Source organism: Lemur catta, chromosome 8 (genome assembly GCF_020740605.2).
Source record: "Lemur catta isolate mLemCat1 chromosome 8, mLemCat1.pri, whole genome shotgun sequence".
Classification (NCBI taxonomy): domain Eukaryota; kingdom Metazoa; phylum Chordata; class Mammalia; order Primates; family Lemuridae; genus Lemur; species Lemur catta.
Window position 1 is genome coordinate 8,189,491 of NC_059135.1, and position 26,701 is coordinate 8,216,191.

A 26,701-nucleotide genomic window follows, 5' to 3' on the forward strand; every position below is an offset into this window, starting at 1 on the left:
TTTATCATTGATCTCTTTTGTAATTAGTGCTTTTTGGATCTTGCATAAGAATTCTTTACCTACCTCAAGCCAAGGAGATATTATCCAACATATTCTAGAAGCTACATTGTTTTATCTTTTATATGTAGGTCTATGATTCACTTGAAAGTAATTTTTTTGCATAGCATGAGGTAGGGGTGTTCAATTGCTCTGACACCATTTCACGAAATGACCACCCTTTCCCGCTGAAAGGGAACAGTGTCTTTGTTGTAAATCTGGTGACCATATGTGTGTGTGTCTGTTTCTGTGCTCTCTGTACTATTGATTTATGTGACTATCTTTGTGCCCATATCACATTGTGTTAATTACTGTAACTTTATATTGAAGTTAAACATTGTCATTTTTTTCAAGATTGTCTTGACTAATCTTGGCCCTCTGCATTTCCATTTATGTTTTAGAATCAGTTGGTCAATTTCCACAAAAAAAAAATCCCACTTGGATTTTATTAAAATTATATTGGATTTATAGATCTGTTGGGGAGAATTGATATTTTAATATTTAGTCTTCAATCCACAAACATGGTATATCTTTCCATTTATTTTGGCTTTCTTTAATTTTCGTCAGCAAATGTTTTGTGATTTACAGTGTAGTGTTTGTGCACATCTTTTGTTCGATTTATCTGTATTGTTGATGGTTTTTGATGCTTTTGAAAATAATGTTGCTTTTCTATTTTTATTTCCACTTGTCATTTGATAGAAATATAATTGTATATAGAAATATAATTGATTTTTGCATATTAACCTTGAATCTCATTGACTTACTAAAATTACTAGTTAATTATAATAGTTTGTTTATTGATTCTTTTAGGTTTCCTAAGTATATAGTCATCTGCAAATAATGACAGTTATATTTGTTCCTTTTTAGGTTTATATTTTCTATTTCTTTTTCTCACCTTATTGCGTTAGCTAGGATTTCTAGTAAATGTTAGATGGAAACGGTGACAGTAGACATCTTTGTCATGTTCTCAAATTGAGTAGGAAAGTATTTAATATTTCACATTTAAGTATAATGTTAGCCATTGGGTTTTGTTTATTTGTTTATGTACTTTATTAGATTAAGAAAATTACTTTCTACTCTCGGTTTTCTTAGAGTTAAAAAAATCATGAACAGATATTGGATTTTATCAAATGCTTTTTCTGGATCGATTGAAATTATCCTATGTTTTTCTCCTTTATTTGGTCAATGTGGTGGTTTACATTCCTTGATTTTTAAATGTTAAGGAATTCTTGCATTGCTGGAATAAGTCCCACTTGATCCTGATATACTATTCTTCTTACTTATTGCTGAATTTAATTTGCTGATGTTGTGTTGCAGTTTCCCCATCTATGTCCATGAGAGACATTGACCTGTACTTTTCATTTTTGTAATGTCTTTGTCAGGTTTTTGTATCAGGATTATGCTGTCCTTCTCTAGTAAGATGGGGTGTGTTCCTCTTTTCTGTATTCACTGAAAGACTTTGTGTAGGATTGGTAATGTCCTTTCTTAAATGTATGTTTTGAAGAATTTACAAGTGAAGTCATCTGGACCTGGATTTTTTTTTTTTGACTGAGAAAAGCATCTTGAAATCTTGATTTTTATTTTCTCATTGTATTTTTTTCCTTAAGATGCTTGCAGTTCTCCATAAGAAGAATACTCTCTATGAGATCTTTTTCAATCACTTCAAGGAAAATAAGGTGAAGATAGCAAGTGCAATAACAAAGCTATTTCCTTTCCTCGAAAGCCTCAGAGACCGCTCTTTTATCACCAATAAAATCTATACTGTAAGTGAAGTTTATTACATCACCCCATGGTAATCCAGCCCCATGTTAATTTATGTTTAGCCTCTTGGATTCAAAGTTTAGTATGTTGCTAACTACCTAAATGGCCTTTTATGCTTTTCATGGGAAGACTCTTTTCTGTTAGGTAATCATCCTATATGGTACAAGGTGACCGGGCAAACAGATGTCATTGAAGATCTTCTATTTTAACTGAAGCCCTTCTCTTTTGTAGCAAGTGTTGGGGTGGAGTGGATGGTAATGGTGAGGTGGCTGTATTGAAACTGATATGCTCTGCAAATGTATAATGATTTATATAACATCACAAAGGAAAATTAAGAGAATTAGGAGGACTGGAGCAGCATTTCATTATAATGTCCACTTATGTCAGATGAAAGCCCTGGGGAATTCATGCCATTATAAAATGAATTTCTGCCTCGCTGTTGTCTCCTCCAGAGTGTTTAAATTTCGTTAGATGACTCTGGAGCTGTGGGATTCAAGTAAATTTGATCAATAGGCACTCCTGGAGACATAGGGAAGGAAGCCATCTCTTCAGTGTGTGGCTGTGCTCTTTGTGTTCTTTGCAGCAAGGGCAGAGCCATTTCCCGAATTCCTGGAGCCCATTCAGGACTTCTCCTACCCTAGGGGGAAGGGGGCAGGGCAGGGGCAGTGACTGCTGTGCAGTCAACAGAATTGCTGTAAGATCCATTCCTGAAGCATCCTAGGTGGATTGAAATTTCAAAAGTCAAAAGGAAAGGTTTACTTGTTTTTTAAGCAGTGGATCAAATATATAAGCAGTTTTAAAATGTTACATGAAAAATAGTAGTCTACCTGCACCGAGAAAATGGAACAAGTGCTCTATGCAATTACTTCCTGGATCTCTGTTTAACTTTGAAACTGTTATTTTGTACTCTTTTCCCATTGAACTTTGAAAAAGGATTCTCACGAAGCCTGTATAAACTTGGTTCCTGTACAGAGAGTGGTGTACAACGTTCTCTGCCGCCTCGAGGAGAGATTTGATTGTTCACTTCTAGAAGTCCTGTTCAGCAGGGTTAACCTGAAGGAATATCCTGAATTAATTGAAATTCATAAAAGCTTCGAAAATGGTAATCCATTCTCTCCCCTTTCTTTTGGGGTCCTGGTCTACTTTTCATTCATTCATTGGCTCAGCCCCTCATTTAACAAGTATTCATGAAATGCTTCTGTGTCCCAGGCCCTGAGCTAGGCAGTGTGAATATAACTGAGCTGGTGCTTTGGCCTCCCCTCACCGGCAGCCTCCTGGGTCCCTGCTCCAGGCATCTTGGAACATCTCTCAGCATCGCAATATTCACTTGCTTGGAGCCTTCTGATAGTCCTTCCTTTGTTCCTTGGATCTGTGCCATCTCTGGGGAAGTCTGTCTAGTTCCTCCATGGTATCCTCTGTCTTTGGGAACCTCTCACCCTTCCTGACCCAATTAAGCCAAAACTCTCCTCTTTTCTAGGCACACCTTTTTGACTTTTGGGCTTTCTCTTTTACCTACATGGTAAAAGGATTCTAGGATCCTCTGTTTCTTCCCTAAAATTTGTACAGTTCACAGAGACATGCCACTTATATTGAGATAAGCTTTCACTCCTCTCTGATCATCTTCTTGGAGGATTAATTATTGTTTACAATTTTTCCACTGATCCATCATTCTTAAAACCCACGAGGCTCACCACCTGTAAGATTTCAGTGTTTTTTTTTACCCCCTACTCTTTGTTGTCTCAGGGGAAGGGACGAGTAATACCAACTCATAAGCTACTGAGATTCAGAGTGACTCAACGGCTAGGAGTTCCCCCTTGAATTATAAGAAGACATACATGCTCCTTCTGTGTAATCATGAGGTGGTGTCCCTGATCACTTGCCTGCAGACTTTAATTAATATTTTTCTGTGTTCAGTGCTCCAAGACAAATATTCTCCCCAGAAAAGTGATGGAAAAGAGACACAAAAAAAGCACAGCATTCAGCCAGATTGTGAAAGAGGTAATTATGACTGGATTAAAGCTTTGTTTTCTGGTCTACTAAGAGGAAAAGGAGACAGAGACCTGAGCTCTGGAGGGCAGATTGTCCTGCTGGGGAGAGTGCTGGAGGGGCGTGGGGAAGGTAGTCGAGGGTCACCTTGCACTGATTCCAAAGTGACCTGCCTCCAAGTGGAATCCAAGAGCACTTTTGGGAAGTGGCAAAGAGAGACTTTCTGCCCACTAACCTGGAGAGTGGAATCAGAAGATTACAGGAGACCTTCAGTGTGAAGCTGTGACGGGCCAAGAATGGTGGGCCTGTGGCCAACAACATCAAAGAGGAGATCCTTGGTGATGGCAGAAGGAGCTGATTTAAATGTGGGGGATGATGTTCAAGAGTAGGAATATTCACAGAGAAAGGCAGTCATGTAGAGAGACAGGGAAGATGGGGTGCAAATCTGGAGAAGAGGATGTGGCAACTCTGAGAACGAGAGAGAGAGAGAGAGAGAGACAGAGAGAGACAGAGAGAGAGATCGAGAGAAAGACAAGGAAGGAGGGGAAATGAAAGGGTAGAAAAGGGTAAAGGGCAATAAATAGAACCATATTATTCACATCTCACTTTGAATGAACATCTGCTCTGTGGCAGTTGCTGGTTTAGTGCTCACGGCTGCCACTGGAGATTAGTGTTACTTACGTGCCCATCTTGCAGATAGGGAAACTGAAATCTAGGGAGACCACGTGTGTATATTGCCTAGGGTCAGAAGAGCAAGGATGAACCCAGGCATTCTGAACCCAGAGCCTGTGTTCTTAACCCTGTGCTGCTACCCAGTATCTAACAGAAAAGGCAGAAACTTGGAACACAAATGGGGAATAAATGCAGAGAGAAAAATACAGAGAAAAGAATAGCAAGAGCTGCAGGAAGTGGAGGCACATCAGGCGCTGAATCCTCATGGAAAGGCCGACAGGAAAGAGTGAACAGATGGGCAGTGGGTGCGGGCAGGGTATGAAAGGGGGTGGGGCCAAGGCAACCAGGACTTGGCATGAACTGAGGGAGGGCCCAGGGCAGGGCAGCTCTGGGACAAAGGCAGGTTCACTTTGGCCAGGGATGTCAAGACAAGCCATGGCCGGTTACCAGGGTGCGAGGTGGCCTGGCCAAGGCCTCTCAGCCAGGGGTGTGGTGGACTCGGTGGATCTGCCAGCTCCTGATGGGCTCTGCACTGAGACTTAGAGGGGTCTTTAACTCCTACACTATAAAGACTAAAGGGAGAATGACGAAACCTATAGTTCAATTTCTGAAATAAGCTTCTAATTTCTCTCCCCCAGGAAATGGTGAAAACTCTTTTCCAAGCCTGCCTGGACCACAATCAGATTCCTCCTTTTCCACTGGTCTGTTCCTATTGACTGTTCTGTCCTTTGTTGCCTCATCCTATTCTGGAATGTGCTGTGGGGCTGCCTCTTGTGTAACTGATTGCCCAGAACTTTCAGCCTTTGCATCTGCCGTGTTTCAAGTTCAGGATTTAAATAACAGGCCTTTATCCTCTGGGTTGCCTGGGGGGGTTACTTCTTCCCACACCCCTTGGACACACCTGCTGCCACTGGGCCTGGGTGTTTTACTGATGAGCCTGCGCCACAGTTTTCTGTCTGTGTCTGCTCGACTGTGGCTACAGCCTTAGTGCTTTGACCTCCACCAGCGGTGGCCCGTGCTGTGGTGGTTGGAGGGGACAAGGAGTGATGAGCAGCAGGGGAAAATAAAATATCTATGAATCAAAACATGGTTTAGGTACAACCCCACCTGAGAGTGGACTCTTGGAGCACCTCTGTGAAACGGAGCAGGCAAACGCAAGGAGAAATGACACAGCTGGAGACAAAAATGACGCACTAGGATGTCAAGAAGCAAATCAGCAATGTGCCCAAGAGCCTGAGCCAGCAGGTAAGACTGACTGACAGGGTTTGCATGAGTGTGGAGGGGCTGGGGGGCCCTGGCTGAGGGCAGGGAGTGGACTAACGCAGGACGCAGAGAGACAGTTATTTAACAAAGGGGAAAATCACACAGATGCAGATAGGGCAGGAATGGAGTCTGATATCCTGATGAGACAGAGCTGGAGGAAGAAAGTTAGGAAGGAAAACTGGGAGATAAGGGGGAAATGCCTCACCAGGGAAGAGAAACAGAAACAAAATGGAAAAGGAGGCGTTAGAGAGAGGCTGGCCACGGACTCAGTGAAGCACAGACACCTTCACAGGGTGGAGACAGCAATAGATGCAGACAGGGCTGTTAAGTAGAAACTTGAGAAGGAAAGAGGCAGGGTGAGGTATAACAGAATGGAAATAGGACAGAGCAAGGCTCTGTTGTATCTCAGCTGTGGATTCTATTGTCTTCAGAGTCCTGTGGACCAGTAGTGACTAATGGAGATGCAAGAAAGGAGACACCCAGCCCATTGCCCTGCGATGAGCCAAGTAATTATTACTTACCTATAAATTTTCTTTTTTTTAGATGCTCTATGTTTTTGGTTGTTTGTTTATTTTATACCATCTTAACTATTTCTTTAAATTGACAAATTAAAAGCTATCTATATTTGTCATGTACATTGTTTTGAAATATGTATACATTATGAAAAAGCTAAATGGAGCTAATTAACATATACATTACCTCACATACTTATAATTTTTGTGGTGAGAACACTTAAAGTCTGTCCTCTTAGTAATTTTACAGACTACAATGCATTATTCACTATCATCACCATGTTGTATAATACTGTAGTCCCCAAACCCTGGGTTGCAGCCTGCTACTGGTCTGTGGCCTATTAGGACACAGCCGCGCATCACTGAGCCCTGCACCCCCTGGCCCATGACACCCTGCTCTTCTGCTCCGGTCCATGGAAAAATTGTCTTCCATGAAACCAGTCCCTGGTGCCAAAAAGGTGTGGGACTGCTGGTAATAGATCTCCTGAACTTATTCCTGCTCTCTAACTGAAACTTTGTATCCTTTGACCAACATCTCCCCTATTCCCATCTTTCCCCAACCCCTGCCCCTTTACCACCACATACCCTCAACTTCTATGAGTTCAACTTTTCTACACTGTGTGTATAAGTGACATATACTATGTTTGTCTTCTGTGTTTGGCTTATTTCAGTTAACACAGTGTCCTACAGGTTCATCCGTGTTGTTGCAAATGACAGGATTTCTATCTTTTTTAAGGCCGAATAATATTCCACTGTGTATCTATGTGTCACATTTCTTAATCCATTCATCCTTGATGGATACATGGGTTGATTCCAAATCCTGGCTATTGTGAATAATGCTGCAATGAACATGAGAGTGCAGACGTCTCCTCAACATCCAGACAGTCCCTGACTTATGATTGCTCTACTTATAATTCCTCAACGTTATGATGGGTTTATCAAAATATTAAATGCATTTTTGGCTTACAGTAATTTTGATTTACAATGGGCTTATGGAGCTGTGTAGCCCCATCATAAGTCTAGAAGCCTCTGTACTAATTTCATATCCTTCAGATACAATATATACCCAGTAGGGGGATTGCCGGATCATATGGTAGTTCTATTTTTAATTCTTTGAAGACACTCCATACTGTTTTCCATAATGGTTGGGGCAGTTAGTGGGAGGTATCACTAGGAGGCTTTTGAGGTGTTGGGGGAATCCTGTTTCCTGGCCAAAGTGATATGCTTACTTTGTGATCACTGAAAACCCACTTTTATCTCTGTATGTTATTGTACAGTTATAATTTTTATTTTATTATTTTATTTGTTTATTTAGAGACAGGGTCTTGCTCTATTGCCTAGGCTGGAGTGCAGTGGCCCAATCGTAGCTCACTGCAGCCTTGAATTCCTGGGCTCAAGTGATGCTCCCACCTCAGCCTCCCAAGTAGCTGGGACTACAGGCATGCACCACCATGCCTTGCTAATTCTTCTTATTTTTGTAGAGATTGGGTCTCACTATGTTGCCCAGACTGGTCTCGAACTCCTAGCCTCAAGCAATCCTATAATATTTATTTATTTATTTATTTATTTAAAAAAATAGAGACAGAGTCTCACTCTTGCTCAGGCTGGTCTCGAACTCCTAAGCTCAAACGATCCTCCCGCCTCGGCCTCCCAGAGTGCTAGGATTACAGGCATGAGCCACCACGCCCGGCCTGTAACTTTTATTTTTAAAAAGGCAAAAAAAATTAGTCATCCGTGGATGAGATGAATAGGTAAAGGGAAAGGTTAAAAAAAAAACCAAAAACCAGAGTCAAGAGAACACAAAGGAAGGGACAGAGTTGAGCACCAGGAAAACAAGAAGAGTGGCGAGGGGGGAAGCTTTCTCCCCAGCAGTGATATTGAGGCAGAGGGAGTTATCAATGGCAGTGAAGGGCCCACTGGGGAGACAAATGCAAATGCTTTGTTCTTTACAATTTTGTCCAGGGGCAGAGCTACCCAGCCAAAGAATCCAAATTAATTCCTGTTTTGTGTGTCTGGTGGATATAATGAAGAAAAAGCCACCTTTTAACTCAGAAGATGAGCAGCAAGCCCAAGCAAGGACTAACCGTAACCAGGCACCTGACATAATAGGTAAGGCTGACTGGATGAATTTGCAGCTGTGAATCACAGGTCACCAGGTAAGGGGCTCAGGCACTTCATCAGGGCCCCTCGGGACAGTCCAGGTAGCCTGGGATGGAGGCGGGGAGGGGAGGGGGCCAGCACCTCAAGCAGTGAGCCTGCAACTTAACAGAAGAAAGTCCCTAAGAATTGGGAAAATTCCAAAAGACAGAAATGGAGGTAATAAATATTGATGTCGGAGAGGCTGCTTCTGAAGGAAGAGGGGAAGGTACAGGGAGGAGTTAAAGGGGAAAAACCAGGGAGCCAAGATATTCACAAGAGGAGATGGAGAAAGAAAGGCTTCAAGGCAAGGAGAGGTATAAAGAGACGCCACTGCCAGAGACAGAGGCAGAAGCAGGGGAGATGGGCAGAACCAAGAGAAAGTTAAGAAATAAAATGAGAGTGAAAGAAAAGTAGAAGGAGGGTGGGGTGAGAACAGTGCCAGTGGATGGGCAAAGCTGCCCTCTGTGTGTAAATCTCATCAGCTTTTGGTTAAGACCTGGAACAACCTGCGATCACATTCATTCAAGAAAGAGGGTTCACTGTGCTTCCCAGGTCTTCCTAGTGCTCTTTTTTTTGTTGTTGACATTGGGTCTCCCTGTATCCCCCAGGCTGGTGTGCAGTGGTCCGAGCATAACTCACTGTAACCTCAAACTTCTGGGCTCAGACGTTCCTCTCACCTCAGCCTCTGGAGTGGCGGAGAGCACAGGCGAGTGCCACCGCGCCCGGCTAATTTTTACATTTTTTGGAGAGTCGGGGTCTTCCTATGTGGCCCAGGCTGGTCTCACACTCCTGGCCTCAAGGGATCCTTCTGCCTGGGCCTGCCAAAGTGCTGGGAAGCCCTTAGTGCGCTTACTATGGGATTTTCTGTGTGTGGATTTCTTGGTCACACACTGAGACTCTTAATGAGTGGATTTTGCTCCTTTGCACAGTCATCAGCAGCGAGGACTCTGAAGAATCCAGCGATGGAGATGAACCCCCGGGAGCCCCCATCTCAGCACTGGAGAGTGAGCCCCATGGAGAAGGTCGGAGGAGCAAGGCTTGGGCTGCGGGAATCTGAACTATGAGTTACTATTTCCTGATGCACTTTATTCAGGATAGATCCAGTTTATCCTGGAATCTCATTCTTTGCACTTATGTAACTTGACCCTTCTGGGTTTCTGGTTGCAAGGAGACAAAAAATTGTTCTGAATTTATTTTTGAAGATTAGGCTTATTAATTGTTGGATTCTATTAATCAATATATGTACCTGTACATTGATTATGTAGTAGAAATAGGCTAGCAAAGTGATGAGTTTGTTTTTCAGTCTGACTAATTACAGTGCCTATAAAGTGTTAGATTTATACAATGATTTCTGTAGAGAACAGAAATCTGAATATTCCTTTATTTGAAGATCATGTTGTCATCCGATCACAAACTGTGAATAGTATCAAAAGACAATTCATCCAGATATCTAGTGTTAGCAGAAATAGACTTGAGATAAAGTGTCCTGAAACCTGAAGTATTGTTTTTGACAGGGTTCTTCCACACGTCATGGCATATATAGTGATTTTTCAGAAGACTTTTGCTAATAGTTTTTTTTTTCTTTACCATAACCTCAAAGGGTAAGCAGGATAGACAGTGTTGTCCTCGTTGCCTAGATAAGAAAACACAATCACATAAATGCTTCAAGGTCATCTACGAAGACTCTTGGGAAATTAAAGGAAAGACAAAACTTAGCATACTGGATTCTGAGTTTTTTCCTTTGTAAAATGAGAGACAGAAACAGTTATCAAAATGTTGTATTATCTCAATCCTATTTGCAGCATGAGTTGTCATATGTTTTATAACTCTTTAGGGTACAAATGAGTGATTTGTTTTCCCTTTTTGCTTTCTAGATCCTGAGAATATTAGAAACATGCCACTTTAGGGAAAACACACTAGGTAAAAACCTAGGAACAAACACAAATGTTGCCTCATCTTGATGTTACAAAAGAACAATGTGTTAAATACATTATTCTACTTGCTCACTGTATCTTTCAAAGTAAAATGTAAATTTGCTTCATTTTTTAGGCAGTGCACACTCTAACTTTTATCCTAGTGTAAGAAAACTGCTCTAAAAAATAGTCCTCAAATGTGTCTATGGCTGAACCACAAAAGAAGGTGATTTCTCAGCCTTGTAAACAGTTCAAGGAGGAATCCAGCTGGTGGGGGTACAGGAGGGTCCACACCTTCAACACAAGGTCTTCAAGGTCTCCTTGTGTGGAAAACAAGAGGAGAGATGAAGGAAATGTGAAGTGACAGGAAAAGGGGCAAGAAGTAACAGAAAGCAGTGCAGCAAAGCAAAGTTGCCCCTTGCCAGTGAATTGTCTCTGCCCGTGGGGACGGGAATGGAGCATCACTCACCTGCAAGGCAGGTAACTTAGAAGGGAAGACCAGCTTGGCCTGGATGCAGTACAGGACTTGCATGGATTTGCAAGGTTTTTCCAAGTTTTCTTATTAGAGAATTTCCTTGGCCACACACTGAGACCCCTAAGGAATCCTATTCTTTTGTGCAGTGATCAAGGAATTAAGCGAGAGAGAGGAGACCCAAGAAGCCACTTGCTCATGACCTCCGAATGCACCAGGTAAGAATATTGGAGTTGCAATTCCTGGACTATAGAATATCTAGAGTCCAAATCCAGAGTTCTGTTTTCCTGATGAATTTTATTCTGAACATTTTCCATATGCCTTGATTCTGTAACTTCTAGGGTATCATTTTCTGCGTTTAACCTCACTGTCCCTGTTGGGAAATGGAAGGTGTCAGGAAGGCATTATAAACTGTTCTTTGATTGGATGGGTCCAATCGAATCATACATTGAAGATGTAGCAAAAATATGTTAGTACAATGACAGTCATTTCACTACCCACTATCATATATATTGATGCTACAGAGTTGGAGCAATACTTACTCTCCACCACCCTTCACGTCTGATGGGGCACTGTCAGCACAGCATTCCTCTGTCTTTCTGTCTGTCATCAGAGCACCTTTGTAGTCCAAATCCTGTGTACAATGTAAATAGTCAGAAGGTTTATAATCCTTTTAGTTATAGCTTACTGGTTTTATTTTCTTTCCTTTCTAGATCTTGTGAATATTGGAAACACACCTACTTGTTGGATACTTAAAAGGAAAAGACCACATAGGCCTCAAAGTGTTCCATGTCCCAAGTGCAATACAGGTTTATTCCTCACTCACATAAATGGGATGAAAGAGTTTGTTTGGTTTTTTTGGGGGGTGGGGGGCGGTGTCACAAGCTTAGAAAGTCTTCAAAGAATAATTTGTGCTGCTATTTAATTATTAATGGGGAAAAAAGACTTCAGAGCAACTACACCCAAACCCACATTATAGTTAAATAGTTGGCTTACATTGTGATTTTTCATAAAAGAAGAAAGATAATGTGGTATAAGATGAGAAAGAGCCAAGACAAAGCAGAGATGCCCACTGGAGTGAAATTTTCTCAGCCCTCGGCTCAAGTGACAGCGAGGGCTAAAATACTAACCTTCAGGCCACACGAATTCAAAAGGCAGGTCCTGGAGGTCTAAGAGCAGGGACTTTATTGCCTCATCATCAGAATTTCCCAAGTTTTTCCTAGTTTCTTTTTTTAGAATATTCTTCTGTCTTGGTACCCTTGTTGCACACTGAGAACTCCAAGGGACGTTTGCTCTTTTCTGCCTTAATAGGACATGACCATTACTTTTCAGAATCCAGTGAGGATGAGTCACCCCCGAAAGTCTGGAGCTCAGCACTGAGAAGTGAGCATGGTGAGAAGGGTAAGGACCACCTGCCTCTCCAGGACAGCAGGAGTCTGACTGCACAGCTCCTGTTTCCTGGTGCATTTTCCTCTGCGCATACACTGGGAGCCCATTCTCTGCATATGCCCCATCTGGCCATTTTAGAAAATGGGAGGAAAGAAGCCATTATAAATTCAGGCTCAAGAAGATGGCTGCAATTGAGTGGCAGTGCCCTTTTTACTACTGACCGCCAGACCAACTAACCCCTAAGTATTGGATTTATGTAGTGATCTCTGCTTCGGCCCATCCCCTATCTTGTAGAGAAGAGAAAGTGGGTGGTCTGCTGTTTCTTGATTTTTTGCAAACCTGTTCAAAACTCAACAGACCCGGGTCATACTCTCTAATTATTGACAGAAAGAAATCCTTCTGGTTATTACTGTCAAATTCAATTCATAGCTTTTGACAGATGACCCCAACATGACATTGGCCAAATAATGATATTTGAAAGATCTTCTCAGATAAGATCTCCTTTTATCTTGACAACACCCTAGAAGATAGGCAAAATAATGGCTGTTTCCACCATTTCACAAATGGGGAAACTCCAGCACACAAACACTTCAGGGTTTGTTTTTTTTTTTCACATGATATATGGAAGGTTACAGGAAGAGGCAGGAGTAATAGCCTGAACTACCAAACATCCACAGTCCTTTATTCAAAACCCTTGAAGCAACATGTATTTCAGAATTTAAAAATGTTTTTATTATTTTTAAAAGACAATGTGATTTATATTTTCTATATTATAAAACACCTCAATAGAGTCTGGGGCAAAATCTTATTCTAAAATATACTATATTAATGTTTCAGCAGCAAATTGTATAAATATTCACTCCAAATATAAGATTTTATAGAGACTTATGGTGGCTGAAGTCCAGATTTACCGCCAAATTGGCTAGCTGCAAACATATGCAAAAATATTGGTTTTCAAAACATGTTTGATTTTGCAATTAGAGCTAAAGGATTGTTGGTCCCTACTCCATTTGGTGTAGTGATCCCTTTCCTTTAGACAGGGAGAGACAGAAATGATCATTACAGCATCTTTATGGCCCAAATCTTGTCTTCAGTGTAAGTAGTCATAAGATTTACAATCTTTTAGTTATGGATTACTGGTTTTGTTTTCCTTGCCGTTCTAGATCCTGTGAATATTGGAAACACAGCTATTAGGTTATTAAGTATGAAATGTCCGATTTCCTTAAGTACTCAGCTTGACAGTTGCTATCTCTGACATTTCACTTTGACACTTCTTGTTTTATTTTTATTGTGAAGGTACATCCTCATTCTTTAAAACACATGGTTTGGCTTGTGATTATCCTTCAAAAACATTTTTTACAGCAATTTTTGTGAAACCACGGGTAAAGTAAAAATTCAAGTTATCTTTGAATATCAGTTCTGTCATGGAACCACTGTGGTGCAGACAGCTCAAAATGCCAATGAAGTGTTTGGGAAGGATGTGGCTAATGAAGGCACAGTATGTCAATGTTTTGAAGTTCTGTTCTGGTGATTTTGATCTTGAAAATGAGCCATGTGGGTGACCTGAGACCACGGTGGATAAGAATGAGCTGAAAGCTGTAGTGGAAATGAATCCATCACAACCTAGGTGTGAATTAGCAGCAAGGTTTGGCATTACTATTCCAAAAATACTGCACCATTTGAAACAAATCAGCAAGGTAAAGCAGTTGGATAGATGGGTTTTGCATGAATTAAACGAGCGTCAGAAGAGAAATCGTCTTGAAGCTTGCCTTTCTTTGCTGTCACAAAATAAAGGTAAACTGTTTCTACACGGTATTGTGACATGTGATAAAAAATGGATTCTTTTTGACAATCATAAGTGTTTGGCCCAATGGTTGGATAAAGATGAAGTACCGAAACACAGTCCAAAACCAAATATTCATCCAAAAAAGCTAATGGTATCTGTTTGGTGGTCCAGTGCTGGTATCCATTGCAGCTTCCTGAAATCTGATCAATCGATTACAGCAGATGTCTACTGCAACCAATTGGATGAAATGAAGGGGATGCTTGCACTTAAGCAGTTGAGATTGGTCGATAGAGACAGGCCAATCCTCTTGCAAGACAACGCTCCACCACATGTCGCACAAACAACACTGCGGAAACTACAGAAGCTTGACTTGGAAACTCTCTGCCATCAACCGTATTTACCAGCCCTTGCACCAGCTGCTACCACTTCTTCCAGGCTTTGAATCACTTCTTTCAAGGAAAAATATTCAATTCTCAACAAGCTGTGGAAAACACCTTTTGTGATTTCATCGCCACTCACTCTCCAAGATTCTTTGCTGCTGGCATAAACAAGCCACTGTTAAGATGGCAAAGCTGTGTCAATATTTTAGGCACATACTTTGATTAATTGCGCTGCTTCTTGTTTGAGATATAATAAACTACACTTTTGATTCAAAATTGGACATTTCACATTTAGTGACTTAATACTTGGAGGATACTCAAAAGGAAAAGACAAAATTGGCCTCAAAGCGTTTGATAGCACAAGTGCAATACAGGTTTGCTCTTCACTCACATAAATACCGGATAAAAACTTAAATAGGATAAAAGATTTCTGGGGCTGGGAGCAGTGTTCTATTCTACACAGTCATTTAGGGTCCAGCTGATGGAGGCTCTGGCATCTTGAAAATGTTGCTTCCATGGTTCAGCTGGATGAGAAACTGATGTGGAAACAGAAGTGTGTGCAAACAAGTGGAAAGGGCAGGAAGTGTAAGAATTGGTGACAAAAGGGAATCCCTGCCTTGACAAAGTTGTCCCCAGCCCCAGCCTTGGGGATGGCTCCTGGGCCAACTGTGACTAACAGGTCAGATGAAGGCAAAGGTGGCCCAGTGGTAGGAATATTTCTACCCCTCCTACATGAATTTCCTTTTAAAGAATTCCTTGCAGGATTGACTCCTAAAACACAGACACTAAGACTGTTAAGGAATTATGTTTCTTTCTGCAGGGATCAGCAATAGTGATCCTTCAGAGATGAGTCATGGAGAAGACCCTCAGGAAACCTGCAGCTCAGCCCTAAGAAGTGGGTCAGGTAAAGATTAGGATGCCAAGCCTTGGCCTGCAAGATGTTAGAAATCTGAATTAAAAGCTAGTGCTTCCAGATGCATTTTATTCTAAGCACTTTGACTCCCTTGTATCCAGTTAATCCTGGGAATTCCTTTTTAGCATTTCAGAAAATGGAAGCAGGCAGGACATTGTAATAAACTCATGCTTAACAGGATGGGTCTTAGTGACTAAGTGTATGTAATTATATATTGCTGCTGTAGAAGAAATAAATAGCAAAATGATGGCTTCTTTTTAATAGCTACTATTGTGCCTACTAATACTGAGATCTTAGATTTTTATAGCAACATATTGGTTGACCTTAATGTTGTCTGTAAGAGCCTCAAAAGACAACTGTTCCTACTATGTAATTATAGACAGAAATAAAAACTTCTGATCAGCCACTCTCAAACTTTAATATACTTTTTGGCAGAAATACGTTGTGTTATTTTAGTGCACTTTGGCAAATAAGATCCCATTTTGTCATCACAAAATCCTTAAGACGTAGGCGGCCTAACGCTTGCTATCCCCATTTTGGGGTGACAAAATAGATGTACAAAGGTATGAGGGCCAGAAAACAAAAAGAACAATAGGGACTGGCAACCCAAGTGTCTCATGGTGGGTAACTGTTGCGTGTAACAGACAGGCGGCTAAGAGCTATGTCATGGGAATCAAAGTCCAAAGAAGAGACACAAGGAACCCAGAGTATTCACAGGGAACTATATCAGTGCCTGATGCAAGGAAGCTTGTTTAACAACAACAACCATTTGTGTGTGTGAGTGTGTGTATTCACTGTATATAATATATACATACACACGTGTATATATACTGGTTGAAATATCAATGAAGATATCTGAACTATATTCATTGATATCAATGGAGAGGGAAAAATAAAAATCACCAGGAGACAGAGAATAGGGATGGAGTCAGCCATGTGGTATACAAAATACCTAGAAAGATAGAGCCAAAAAGGATGAACATAGAAATAAAGGGGAGCAGAGATTAAGGGCATCATGATGAAAAGAGAAAAAGCAACACAGGTGACAAGAAAATTCAGGGAGAGAGAAGCTCACAGAATCAGTGAGATAGAGTTAGGAAAGTATAGAGGCAGAAGGATGGGCAGAAAAATGAGAAGTGAGGGTGAGAATGAGGAGTGGCCAGACAGGAAAAGAGAGCAAATCTCTGTTGGACGTCAGGTGTAGTCACTGGAGTAAGTGTATTTCTTTCTCTGTTCATCTGAGCTCTGAAGATATTTCAGCAGGACCACAATAAGATGTGCTTCCTGGTTCTCTGGCCACTATCTATACTTTATCATTTTCTTATTTGTCTTCAATGTCCTCTGAATCCAAAGCTCTTCAAATGAGTACAGAAAGAGTCAGAAGAGATGCAGCCTATTAGCCTGTGATGAAGAAGACAATTATGATTATTAATTATCAGTTATCTTTGTTTTCCTACATGCACAGAGGAAAAGCTCTTTCTTCTTTTCCTTACCTCGCCCCCAAACATTTGCAGACTCAAATACGCACATAGACACCACACACGCAGACTTGTGCACAGGCTCTGACTGCTTTCAGCAGGTTTGAGGCAGGCAAAAGAGAAAGGAGAGTTGGGCTTCTGAATGAAAGGAGGAGACACTGAGTGGATAATATAAGGAGAAAGAATGGGAAGAGGGAGGCTGGGGTCACTAAATGAAAAGATATCAGAGTAAGCTTCAAGTTTTTCTATGTGGACATAGGAGCTAAATATACCAGTAGTTAAGGAGATTTGCGGCGTAAGAGGGATGATTTTCAAGATAGCTCTCAGAAGTTATACCAGAACATGGGAATAAAGCTGAAGACTGATTGACAGCCTTGCAATGTAGAAAGCTCTTAGGCAACTGGCAAAGGTAATAGAGCCGGCTGTGTGGCCAGTGTCAAAAGAGCAGGCATTTGGTGATGATGAAAGTAGTCTGTGAGATGAACCTGAATACAAGTGAAGAAAATATGGATACCACCCTGGGAACAGTGTGAGACTATCAAAAAAATTGTAAAAAATGTAGCCAGGCATGGTTACCGCACCTGTAGTCACAGCCACTTGGGAGACTGAGGCAGGAGGATCACGTGAGCCCAGGAATTCAAAGCTGTAGTGAGCTAGGATCATGCCATTGCATTCCACCCTGGGTGACAGCACTAGACCCCATCTCAAAACAAAACAAAACAGAACAAAACAAAACAACAAGACAGTGTGAATTGTCATAAGATTTGTGCCTTTTATTTACAAATTACAGTTCTCTGACCCCCACCTTTCACTTTCTAGATACCATGGATGCTGAAAACAATTCTGCTTTGGAAAGACACAGTGGAAGAAGAAGTAAGAAAACATAAGAATTTACTTAATTTTTGTGTGACAAATGAACTAATTTTAAATGCTAAGGTGTATTATCATTATTTTCTATATCTTTCTTGAGATAAAATAAATGCCTTTTAGAGTAGTTTTTTCAAAATGCTCGTATCTTCACATTGCTTTATATTCTGATTTTAAGATATGATTCTTGTAAACATTGGTGTATATCTTTCCAGAATTTTTCTATGCATGCATTAACATATTTTGGAATATAATTTTATTTATTTAAATGAAGTTATTTGATACCTACTTTTTATTTTCTTGCTTTTTAAAAATAATATATCATACTTAGTAAAACATCTAACATTTTTTATTGAAATATAAAAAGGCTTATTTCAGTGCTGCTTTAATGTGCACTGTTTTCATTTTTATTGCAGTCAGGAAGTTTTTATTTGTTCTTGGTCATTTGTTTTTCTTCTTCATAGAATTCTTTGTTGTAGAATGCAGTCAGTGTTTTCCGTTGTGGTGTTTATCTTTTTCTTACTACGCTGAATGAGGATAGAAATATTTATATGGGCTGGGCATGGTGGCTCACGCCTGTAATGCCAGCACTTTCGGAGGCCAAGATGGGAGGATTATTGAGGCCAGGAGTTCAAGAGCAGCCTAGCCAACATAGTGAGACTCTGTCTCTACAAAAAAAATTTTAAAAATTACCTGGGCATGGTGGCACAGGCCTCTAGTCCTACATACTTAGGAGGTTGAGGCAAGAGGATTGCTTGAACCCAGGAATTCGAGGTTGCAGTGAGCTATGGTAAGGCCACTGCACTCCAGCCTGGGCAACAGAGTGAGATACTGTCTCTAAAAAAAGAAAAAGAAATACTTATTTGTATATATATTAAATCTTGGTCATATATGTTGCTAATATTTTGTCTCATTTGTTGTTTTCTTTTTCTTCTTTTGTTTTAATGCTTAAAAGACACCATGGTGTTTAATGTGATGCTGGGACACTAGGCTACCTGGATCAACAGATCTAAATTTATCACAACCCTGAACTTTGTTAGTGTCCAATAAATAAGTTATAATAATTGAAATAAGAATTTCTCTATTTGGAGATGAAGAAAAAAGTCTTCTAGTGTAGTTATTTTAGAAGAAGGTGTTTCTATTTACATTGTTAGAACCAAGACTTAACAACCAAGTATATTTAAATAATGAACTGATGAAAATACCCACCTTTAAAAACATAATACTAATCGCAGTCTCTCCCTCTTCCATTCTTTTTTTTTTTTTCCACTTTAATTTTTTTTTCTTATTTCAGCATATTGTGGGGGTACAAAAGTTTAGGTTATGTATATTGCCCTTGCCCCCCAGCCCCCTCTTCCATTCTTAAACCTAATTCAGTCTTCACTTTCTACTGAAATTGCAATGAGCAACCCCACAAACTAGGTATTTGAAAATCAGTGGGCAAACTAAAATTGTTGAATAAATCCAAACTTCTTTAAACCAAGTTATTTCTTAAATGTCATACGTATTGTCAACCACCCACTGACTCAATATTTTACTATACAGAGTAGCACCTATTTTAAAACAATGTGAGAAACTAAAAAAAACAAAACAAAACTTGAACCCAGGAATTGAGAGTTTGATGTGAAAAATATTGCAAGATGGAGTCTATCAACCAGAAACCACCTGTTCTAGTTGCTACACTCCTAAAGCATTCTTAATTTCAAAACAGGAATAATTTTTTAAAAATCCAACACAGCAAATACCTAAGTATCTAGATGTGTAACAGTTCAGCTCACAGGCTTGACTCAAGACCTTGAACTTATTACTTAGAGAGATTAAGATTTTGGACCCAGGCTGGGCTCAGTGGCTCACACCTGTAATCCTAGCACTCTGGGAGGCCAAGGTGGGAGGATCGCTCGAAGTCAGGAGTTCAAGACCAGACTGAGCAAGAGCGAGGCCCCGTCTCTACTAAAAACTAGAAAGAAATTAACCGAACAACTAAAAATATTTAGAAAAAATTAGCCGGGCATGGTGGCGTATGCCTGTAGTCCCAGCTACTTGGGACGCTGAGGCAGTAGGATTGCTTGAGCCCAGGAGTTTGAAGTTGCTGTGAGCTAGGCTGATGCCACGGCACTCTAGCCCGGGGAAATGGAGTGAGACTGTGTCTCAAAAAAAAAAAAAAAAAGACTTTGGACCCAATTATTCAAAGATCCACTGACTAATCCATAATGCAGTTTGTGTTAATCAGCTGTACAAATCAACCCCATAACAGCAGTCAGAGGATTCTAATCTCAGTCCAACAGAAGCAGCAATAAAATTAGAAAGTAATATTTCTTTTTAGTAATTAGATAATCAATATAACAGCACTGGGATAAAATGAAGAGAATTTCTTATTTCATCTTCTTGTTCAATAAACTTGTTTCTCATTTTTAGACGAGGATAAAGATATCACAACCAAATATGGGAAACTGCTTCCTCCTTATTTAGACTTTTGGGACAAAATTAACTTTGGTCACATATTATCTAAAAAAAAAACAAAACCAGTTTTACATATTTTTAAATAGATAGGACTAAATGACTACAGAATTAACTTCTGTAAAAACTGTAAAAAAAATTTATGAAAAGCCTAACAAAATGTAACTCAAATTATATAAAGACTGCTTGGGCTCATAACATCTCAAATGTATGACAGTGGTTACTCCATCCTAGTAGGTGTGAAAGTACTTGCTCTCATGTTGCTTTGGTCCAAAGAGAAGAGCTGAGTAAGAGGAAACTAATCTTTTGCTAACATTAATTGTGATTGGCAGCAGAAATATCCATGATGAATAGTTCTACTATAACAAAGGATAATTAAAGAATACTTCTCATGAACATATCACAGTATCAAATTTTTATGAGAGAAAAATATGAGGGAACAAAAATGATAAAGTAGCTACCACAAACAAAAAGAAGGGTCTCCCCCATAACTGCATCTGAAGGGGTAAAAAGGTAAGATTAGAGGGTTGATGATGCTAATATGAAAGGAAGTTGAGTACTGTATTTATTTCTTATTCCATACAACTCTTACTCTTTACAATCATGCCCATAAAAGTGTAACCAATGGCATCTGAAAGCAAACACTCTTTGTAATTACTTAAAAGGGCCTTTTTAAAAATTGTAAGACAAAGTTCTGTGCTCTATAAGCAGTCCTCCACTGTGCATTATAACAATAAGTCTTACCTTTAATACAAAGACTGAGTGTTTGGGAGTTGTGAACCACTGGATTTAACAAACATCATTTCATAGTTGCTTTTTGCATCTTTTTTGTTTTTGGGATCCTCCACCTCATCAGGGTGCTCAGCAGCTTGGAGTTCTCCAGCAGATTCTTCCTTCTCTGACTCTGAATCACTTTCAGAGTCATCTGGACTTTCAGGATCAGGTGAATCATCATCATCATCGTCATCATCTCCAGCCACATCACCTTCTCCATCATGATCTTCTACCTCACTGAAGCCAAGTCCACAATGTCGCCGGTATCTTCCTGATAATTTACTGTCCATACTTGCTGATATTGAGACTCCGGTTCTTCATTAATTTTCTTGTCTTCTTCCCCTGTTCGGAAGGGCGATGTCGATTTGTGATCGCCTGTAACAAGACGACCAGTATGTCCTTTCTTTCCTGGACCCATCAGTCTCAAGAATTTTTGTTTTCTCTCTTCGTTACCCAAGTCTGCGGCCTCCCAATTGCTAGATTCAGGATCGTCGACTGGGGAGGCTGAACGCTTCACCCCGTGGGGGTGAGACTCTCCGGCCGCGCTCCTCGTTGTAGGGGTCCCGCCGGGAAATGCCGAACCCACCCGCCGGGAAATGCCGAACCCACCCGCCGGGAAGTGCCGAACCCACACGCCGGGAAATGCCGAACCCACTCGCCGTCCTCAGCGGCGACGCCAGCAGCCTGCAGTCTGCCACCGGCCCAAGCAGCGCTACTCCAGAACGCAGAGCTTCTGTTGTTTTTCTTTTAGGTTTGTTAAAGGAATCTTTTATCCTAGAGAAGTTTTAAATTTTTATGCAGTTAAATTTGTCAGGTCTTTTCTCACTGGTGCCTGGATTTCATATCATATTTACAACAGCCATTCCTTCCTCAAGATTTAAAAAATATTGTTCCATATTGATTCTAGAATGTTTGAAATACCTGATTATTTTTAATGTTTACATGTGTAATCCACATGGGATTTGCCTCTTTGTGTATATGAGGTGGAAATTTAAAAAATATTCTCCACACTGTTGCATCATGATTTAAAACACCAGTTTGATCCCACAGTATCTTTACCTGCCTATGTTCTGTTTTTGTTTTGTAACCAAATCGGCTAGAGAAGAGAAAGGAGAACTCAGAGATAGAAACACCCTGATGATTCACTGGGGGTAAATTTTAGAATGAACTCAGGAAGATCTCCCCCTACTCCTTTCCTAAGTCCATTGGAACCTTTGATTAGAAATGCATTCAATTTGCAGATTAATTTAGGGAGAACAGAGACTTTTACCCTTTTATTCATGTATTATTTAATGTTCTTCCACTAAGAATTTTCTTTGTACAACTCTTGCATTTTAAAAGTTTTATGTGCTGTATAAAGTTATGTGTCACTATGAATATCTGTTTTTTTCATTACCTAATAACTGGAGTAAATTTTAATGAGACAAGATTCTCAAAATTTTTAGTAATATTTAAGTGGAAAATCTGTAGCCATTTTATTATCTACTTGTATGTGAGAAAATCAGGATGCCAATGATTTAATATAAAATTATTCCAATATTTACATAGTGTAGAGATACAGATATCTCTTAAAATATTACAGCCAGTCTCAGAAATTGTCGTGTCAAGACAATCAAATGGGAGAAAATATTCACAAGCTATGTACCCCCTATAAAAGACTAATAGCCAGAATCTGCAAAGAAGTCAAGCAAATCAGAGAGAAAAATTAAACAACCCCCATCAAAAAATGGGCAAAAGACATGAACAGAAGCTTCTTAAAAGAAGATTGACAAATGGCCAATAAACATATGAAAAAATGGTCAACATCACTAATCATCAGGAAAATGCAAATTAAAACCATAAGAAGATATTGCCTTATCCCTGTTAGAATGACTTTTATTAAAAAGCCCCACAACAGTAGATGCTGGCATCAATGCAGAGAGAAAGGTATGTTATTCACTGTTGGTGGGACTGCAAATTAATACACCCTCTATGGAAAAGAGTATGGAGATACCTCAAAGAACTAAAAGTAGACCTACCATTCGATCCAGCAATCCCATTTCTGAGTATTTACCCAAAGAAAAGGAATTCATTATAGACAGCTGTGTTCAAATGTTTATTGCAGCACAATCCACAATTGCAAAGATGTGGAATCCACCCAAGTACCCAACAATTCATGAGTGGATTAACAAAATGTGGTATATGTGTACCATGGAATACTACTCAGCCATGAAGAAGGATGATTTAATGCCTTTTGCTACAATTTGGATGTAACTGGAGACCATTATCATAAGTGAAGTATCTAAAGCACAGAAAAACAAATACTAATTGTACTCTCTATTAAACTGGAACTAACTTATGGGAGAGTTAAAAGAGGGTGGGGAAAATATTCTTTTCTGGCTTTGGGGTTCAAAATGTATCAGTCATATCAACCTTGTTAAATGCATCATTTGGGTCTTCCATCCTTTTGTATTTTGTTCACTGATCTCTCATGGGCTAAAAGAAGCAAAATTGAGGCTGGGTGCAGTGGCTCACACCTGTGATCCTAGCACTTTGGGAGGCCAAGGCAGGAGGATCACTCGGGCCCAGGAGTTCAAGACCAACGTAGCAAGAGCCCATCTCTACGAGAAATAGAAAAATTAACCAGGCATAATGTTGTGTGCCTGTAGTCCTAGCAGCTCAGGAGGCTGAGGTGTAAGGATCACTTGAGTCCAGGGGTTCCAGGCTGCAGTGAGCTATGATGACACCACTGCACTCCAGCCAGGGTGACAGAGTGAGACTCTTTCTCTAAAAAAACAAACAGACATAAAAAAGTTGTGGAAAATTTTATGATCAATAAGATCTCTTCCTTTGAAAATGACTTGATCTTTTTGCCTATTCAATTCTTTCTATATCTTTAAAGTCCAGTTAATTTACTAGAATATATCTCAGTGTTGACAGGTTAGAGTCAATTTTTCTACTTCAGGGTGAAAATGTATGAACTGTTCATATATACATTCCATTTTATGTTATAATTTCACAAACTTTTTTCTTGACTTTATCTTTAAGTATTTCTTCTATTGTTTTGATTTTCTTCTTCAGGAACTTCAATGATTTGTTCATTGTCTTCCATGGATTATTTTCTTTCTAATATTTCCTAATTTTTCTTAAAATTCCTTGTTTTCTTTTCATGTTTCTTTAATCTATGCCCTTTGCTTTAATTTCTAAAATGTCTAATTTCCTTTGTTCGCCTCCTAAATTTATCTTTATCTGTCTGAAGTTTTTTTTTCCCTTCTAATTCTTTCTTAACTTCTGGCTGTCATAAATATGGGTTACAGCTTTAGCTTTTCAAGGCCTACCTCTGAATTCCAAAAGGTTTACTTTAAATGGTGATTTTGAAGATATACTGTGGCTCAACCCTCTTGACAGTCTCCTTTTTCTGCCATCAGCTTCTCCCTGATTTCAGCTGCTTTTGAAATTTTCTGTATTGTCAATGATAGGACCTCATGTGGTTACGTAAAACCAGGGTAAATGGCTGGAACTGTGTAAATGTTGTTTTGTGGTTGAAGTTGTTTTCTGTGTGATGTTGGTAACTGGGGGTTTAGCCCCACAGAAGTGGGAGGAAGCCTTAAAAATAAAATACTTGACAACTACTGAGAAATAAAGCTTGTAAATCTTCATTTATAGTTCTAAAGGATTATTTTCTTTCTTTTCTGTTGAAGGGGAAAAGATAAGACATATAGATAATGAAAATGTACTGTCAGGAGGTAAGAAAAAAATCTGAGGATTCGTTCCTTTGAGCTTGCTGTGGTCCTGACCTTCCTGCCAGACCCCATCCTGGCTGTAGCCCCTAAATCTCCCATGGGCCATGGTGGCTTCATAACTAATGGATTATTTAGAATACAAGACTAAGTCTTTGTAACAAAAAGATCCCAACATACTGTTTCTTCAACCAAATAATTCATTTCTCTTTCATTTAACAGTCTAGAAGTGGTAGGAAGAATCTGCCTTCCTTAACATGTGTTTTCCAACTCCAGGTCCAAGAAGGTTGCTCTAGATGACATTATTTCCCAACCACTGGGAATGAAAGAAATGATAAAAAGAATCAGGTATTCATTTCTTCTAATGGAAAGATGCAGAAGATTCTGCTGACATCCCATTGGCCCAAATTGGTCACAGGGCCAAGAGCTAGCTGAGTGAGGCCAAGAAACGGAATCACTGGCCAGGCACTCAGCTGTAATTCTATTCTTACAGAAGAAAGAAAGAAGGATTATGGGTGACAAATAATAATCTGCCTACTTGTTCTCCACGTTTGCATGCGAAGTCATTGATTTCCTCAAATAATGAGGAAAACTCAGACTCTATGTTGATTCAAATCCAGTCTTCTTGTCACCTGAGATCCTTTCAGCAGAGTAGGAGCTGGAACCTGGGATGTAGCACAGAGCTACGTGGCCAGAAGCATGCCAGCTCTGATTAGGAAATGAGGGAACAGGAGAAAGTGTTAGAAAGGTGTGTTTTAATTATTGAATATAGCCCATTACAGAACAAAGAGACACAGAGAGAACTGGAATCAATTAAGCAGAAGTCAGAGTACTGGTGCCACATCCCATCTAAGCCTGGGAAACACACAATTATTAAACTAAACTCAACCAGAGCATGTACCACACTGTGTGCACTAGAGGCTGAAAAAGATGTGAGGTTCCATTTTCTGCATCAGGTTCTGCAGTTTTTCATTTCTGTTGTATTCCTCCTTTTTTCCCTCTGTGTTGTCTCTCTTCTTTTTTATTCCCTCTCCTATTCTATTTATGTTTCTTTTGCCTGTTGTATTTCTCTTGTTCACTTTTTTTTACATCATATAAAATATTTCTAGTCTGGTTGCAGTGGCTTATACCTGTAATCCCCGGAGTTTGGGAGGTCAAGCCAGGACCATCACTGAGGCCAGAAGTTCAAGACCAGTCTGGGCAATAGGGATACCCCTTCTCTAAACAATAAGTTTTACAAATTAGCTGGGCATGGTGGCATGCACCTGTAGTCCCAGTTACTCGGGAGGCTGAGGCAGGAGGATCACTTGAGCCCAGGAGTTTGACATTGCAGTGAACTAAGATGATGCCACTACACTCTAGCCTGGGCAACAAAGCAAGACCCCATCTCAAAAAAACCCAAAAAATAAAATAAAATACTTTTAGTAGTTTATATGGCACTGTAGAGTTTGCAGGGCTTTCTCCTCTAGAGTTGAGGCATATTTGGATATATTTTGCTTTTTTCCCATTACTTCTGATTATTTCTGTCACTTATATATACATATATTTATGTAAATAATATAAATACTTTCAATCATAAATGACTTTAAATATAGTCATAACATACATAAACGTATGCATCTAACAGTTCTACCATCTCTATCATTTCTATCTCCATACCTATCCTTATCATCTTGGTTATATACCAGTTTATACTTAGGCCTAAGATTTCTTTTCCTTTGAGTTTTTACTGGTTTCTGTGGAAACCTCTCAACCTCTCTGACCTGCTTTATTAAAATAGTTGGATTTGGTAAGTCTAAACAGAAATCACCTTTATTCCTCCTCCTACTTCCTTTTCAAACCTGTTCGCTCAATAGTTCTTTTCCTGCCCATGGACGAAGTCTCAGGTAAGCCTCAGAGCTGAGCTAGTCCTTTCTAGCAGTGGTGGTACCTCGTTCAATATTAAAAAGCCTGACCTGATATAATAGTAAAACTGGAAACCATGTAGCGAAGAAGCTGGGTGAGGCCGACATCTTCTTCCATCCGCACTCCCTCCCTAACTCCGGTCAGTATCTGTTGCTTTCAGCTAATCTGGGTCCGGGAGGAGGGAGAGAAGGAAGTGGTGAGGAGCAGGGATGGCCCTCTCGTGATTTGTCCTTGGTGTCTCCCAGATGTGGTGGATGGACGAGCCACGTTCATTTGTGA

General features: G+C 40.0%; 1 protein-coding gene and 1 pseudogene across 5 annotated transcripts; one reads left to right on the forward strand and one right to left on the reverse strand.

Moving 5' to 3' along the window:
* The first annotated feature begins 1,580 nt into the window (after nt 1-1,580).
* LOC123643609 (nuclear autoantigen Sp-100-like) lies at nt 1,581-22,163 on the forward strand. Of its 5 annotated transcripts, XR_006736849.1 has the most exons (14): nt 1,581-1,799; nt 2,770-2,899; nt 3,712-3,795; nt 5,094-5,156; nt 5,551-5,700; nt 6,150-6,224; nt 8,193-8,339; nt 9,299-9,391; nt 10,904-10,972; nt 11,468-11,563; nt 12,087-12,155; nt 15,130-15,213; nt 17,520-17,573; nt 20,881-22,163. XR_006736849.1 is itself a non-coding variant. In XM_045559207.1 (9 exons), the coding sequence occupies exons 1-9, from the start codon at nt 1,644-1,646 to the stop codon at nt 10,273-10,275; spliced, it is 912 nt and encodes a 303-aa protein (XP_045415163.1). In that variant the 5' UTR covers nt 1,581-1,643; the 3' UTR covers nt 10,276-10,677. The 5 variants fall into 5 exon arrangements, 1 of the variants encoding a protein (XP_045415163.1); XR_006736850.1 differs by lacking the exon at nt 20,881-22,163 and having other exon boundaries at nt 12,066-12,155; nt 17,520-17,694; XR_006736848.1 differs by lacking the exon at nt 20,881-22,163 and having other exon boundaries at nt 17,520-17,694.
* On the reverse strand, nt 20,737-26,539 carry LOC123644095 (annotated as a pseudogene).
* Nucleotides 26,540-26,701: the final 162 nt, after the last annotated feature.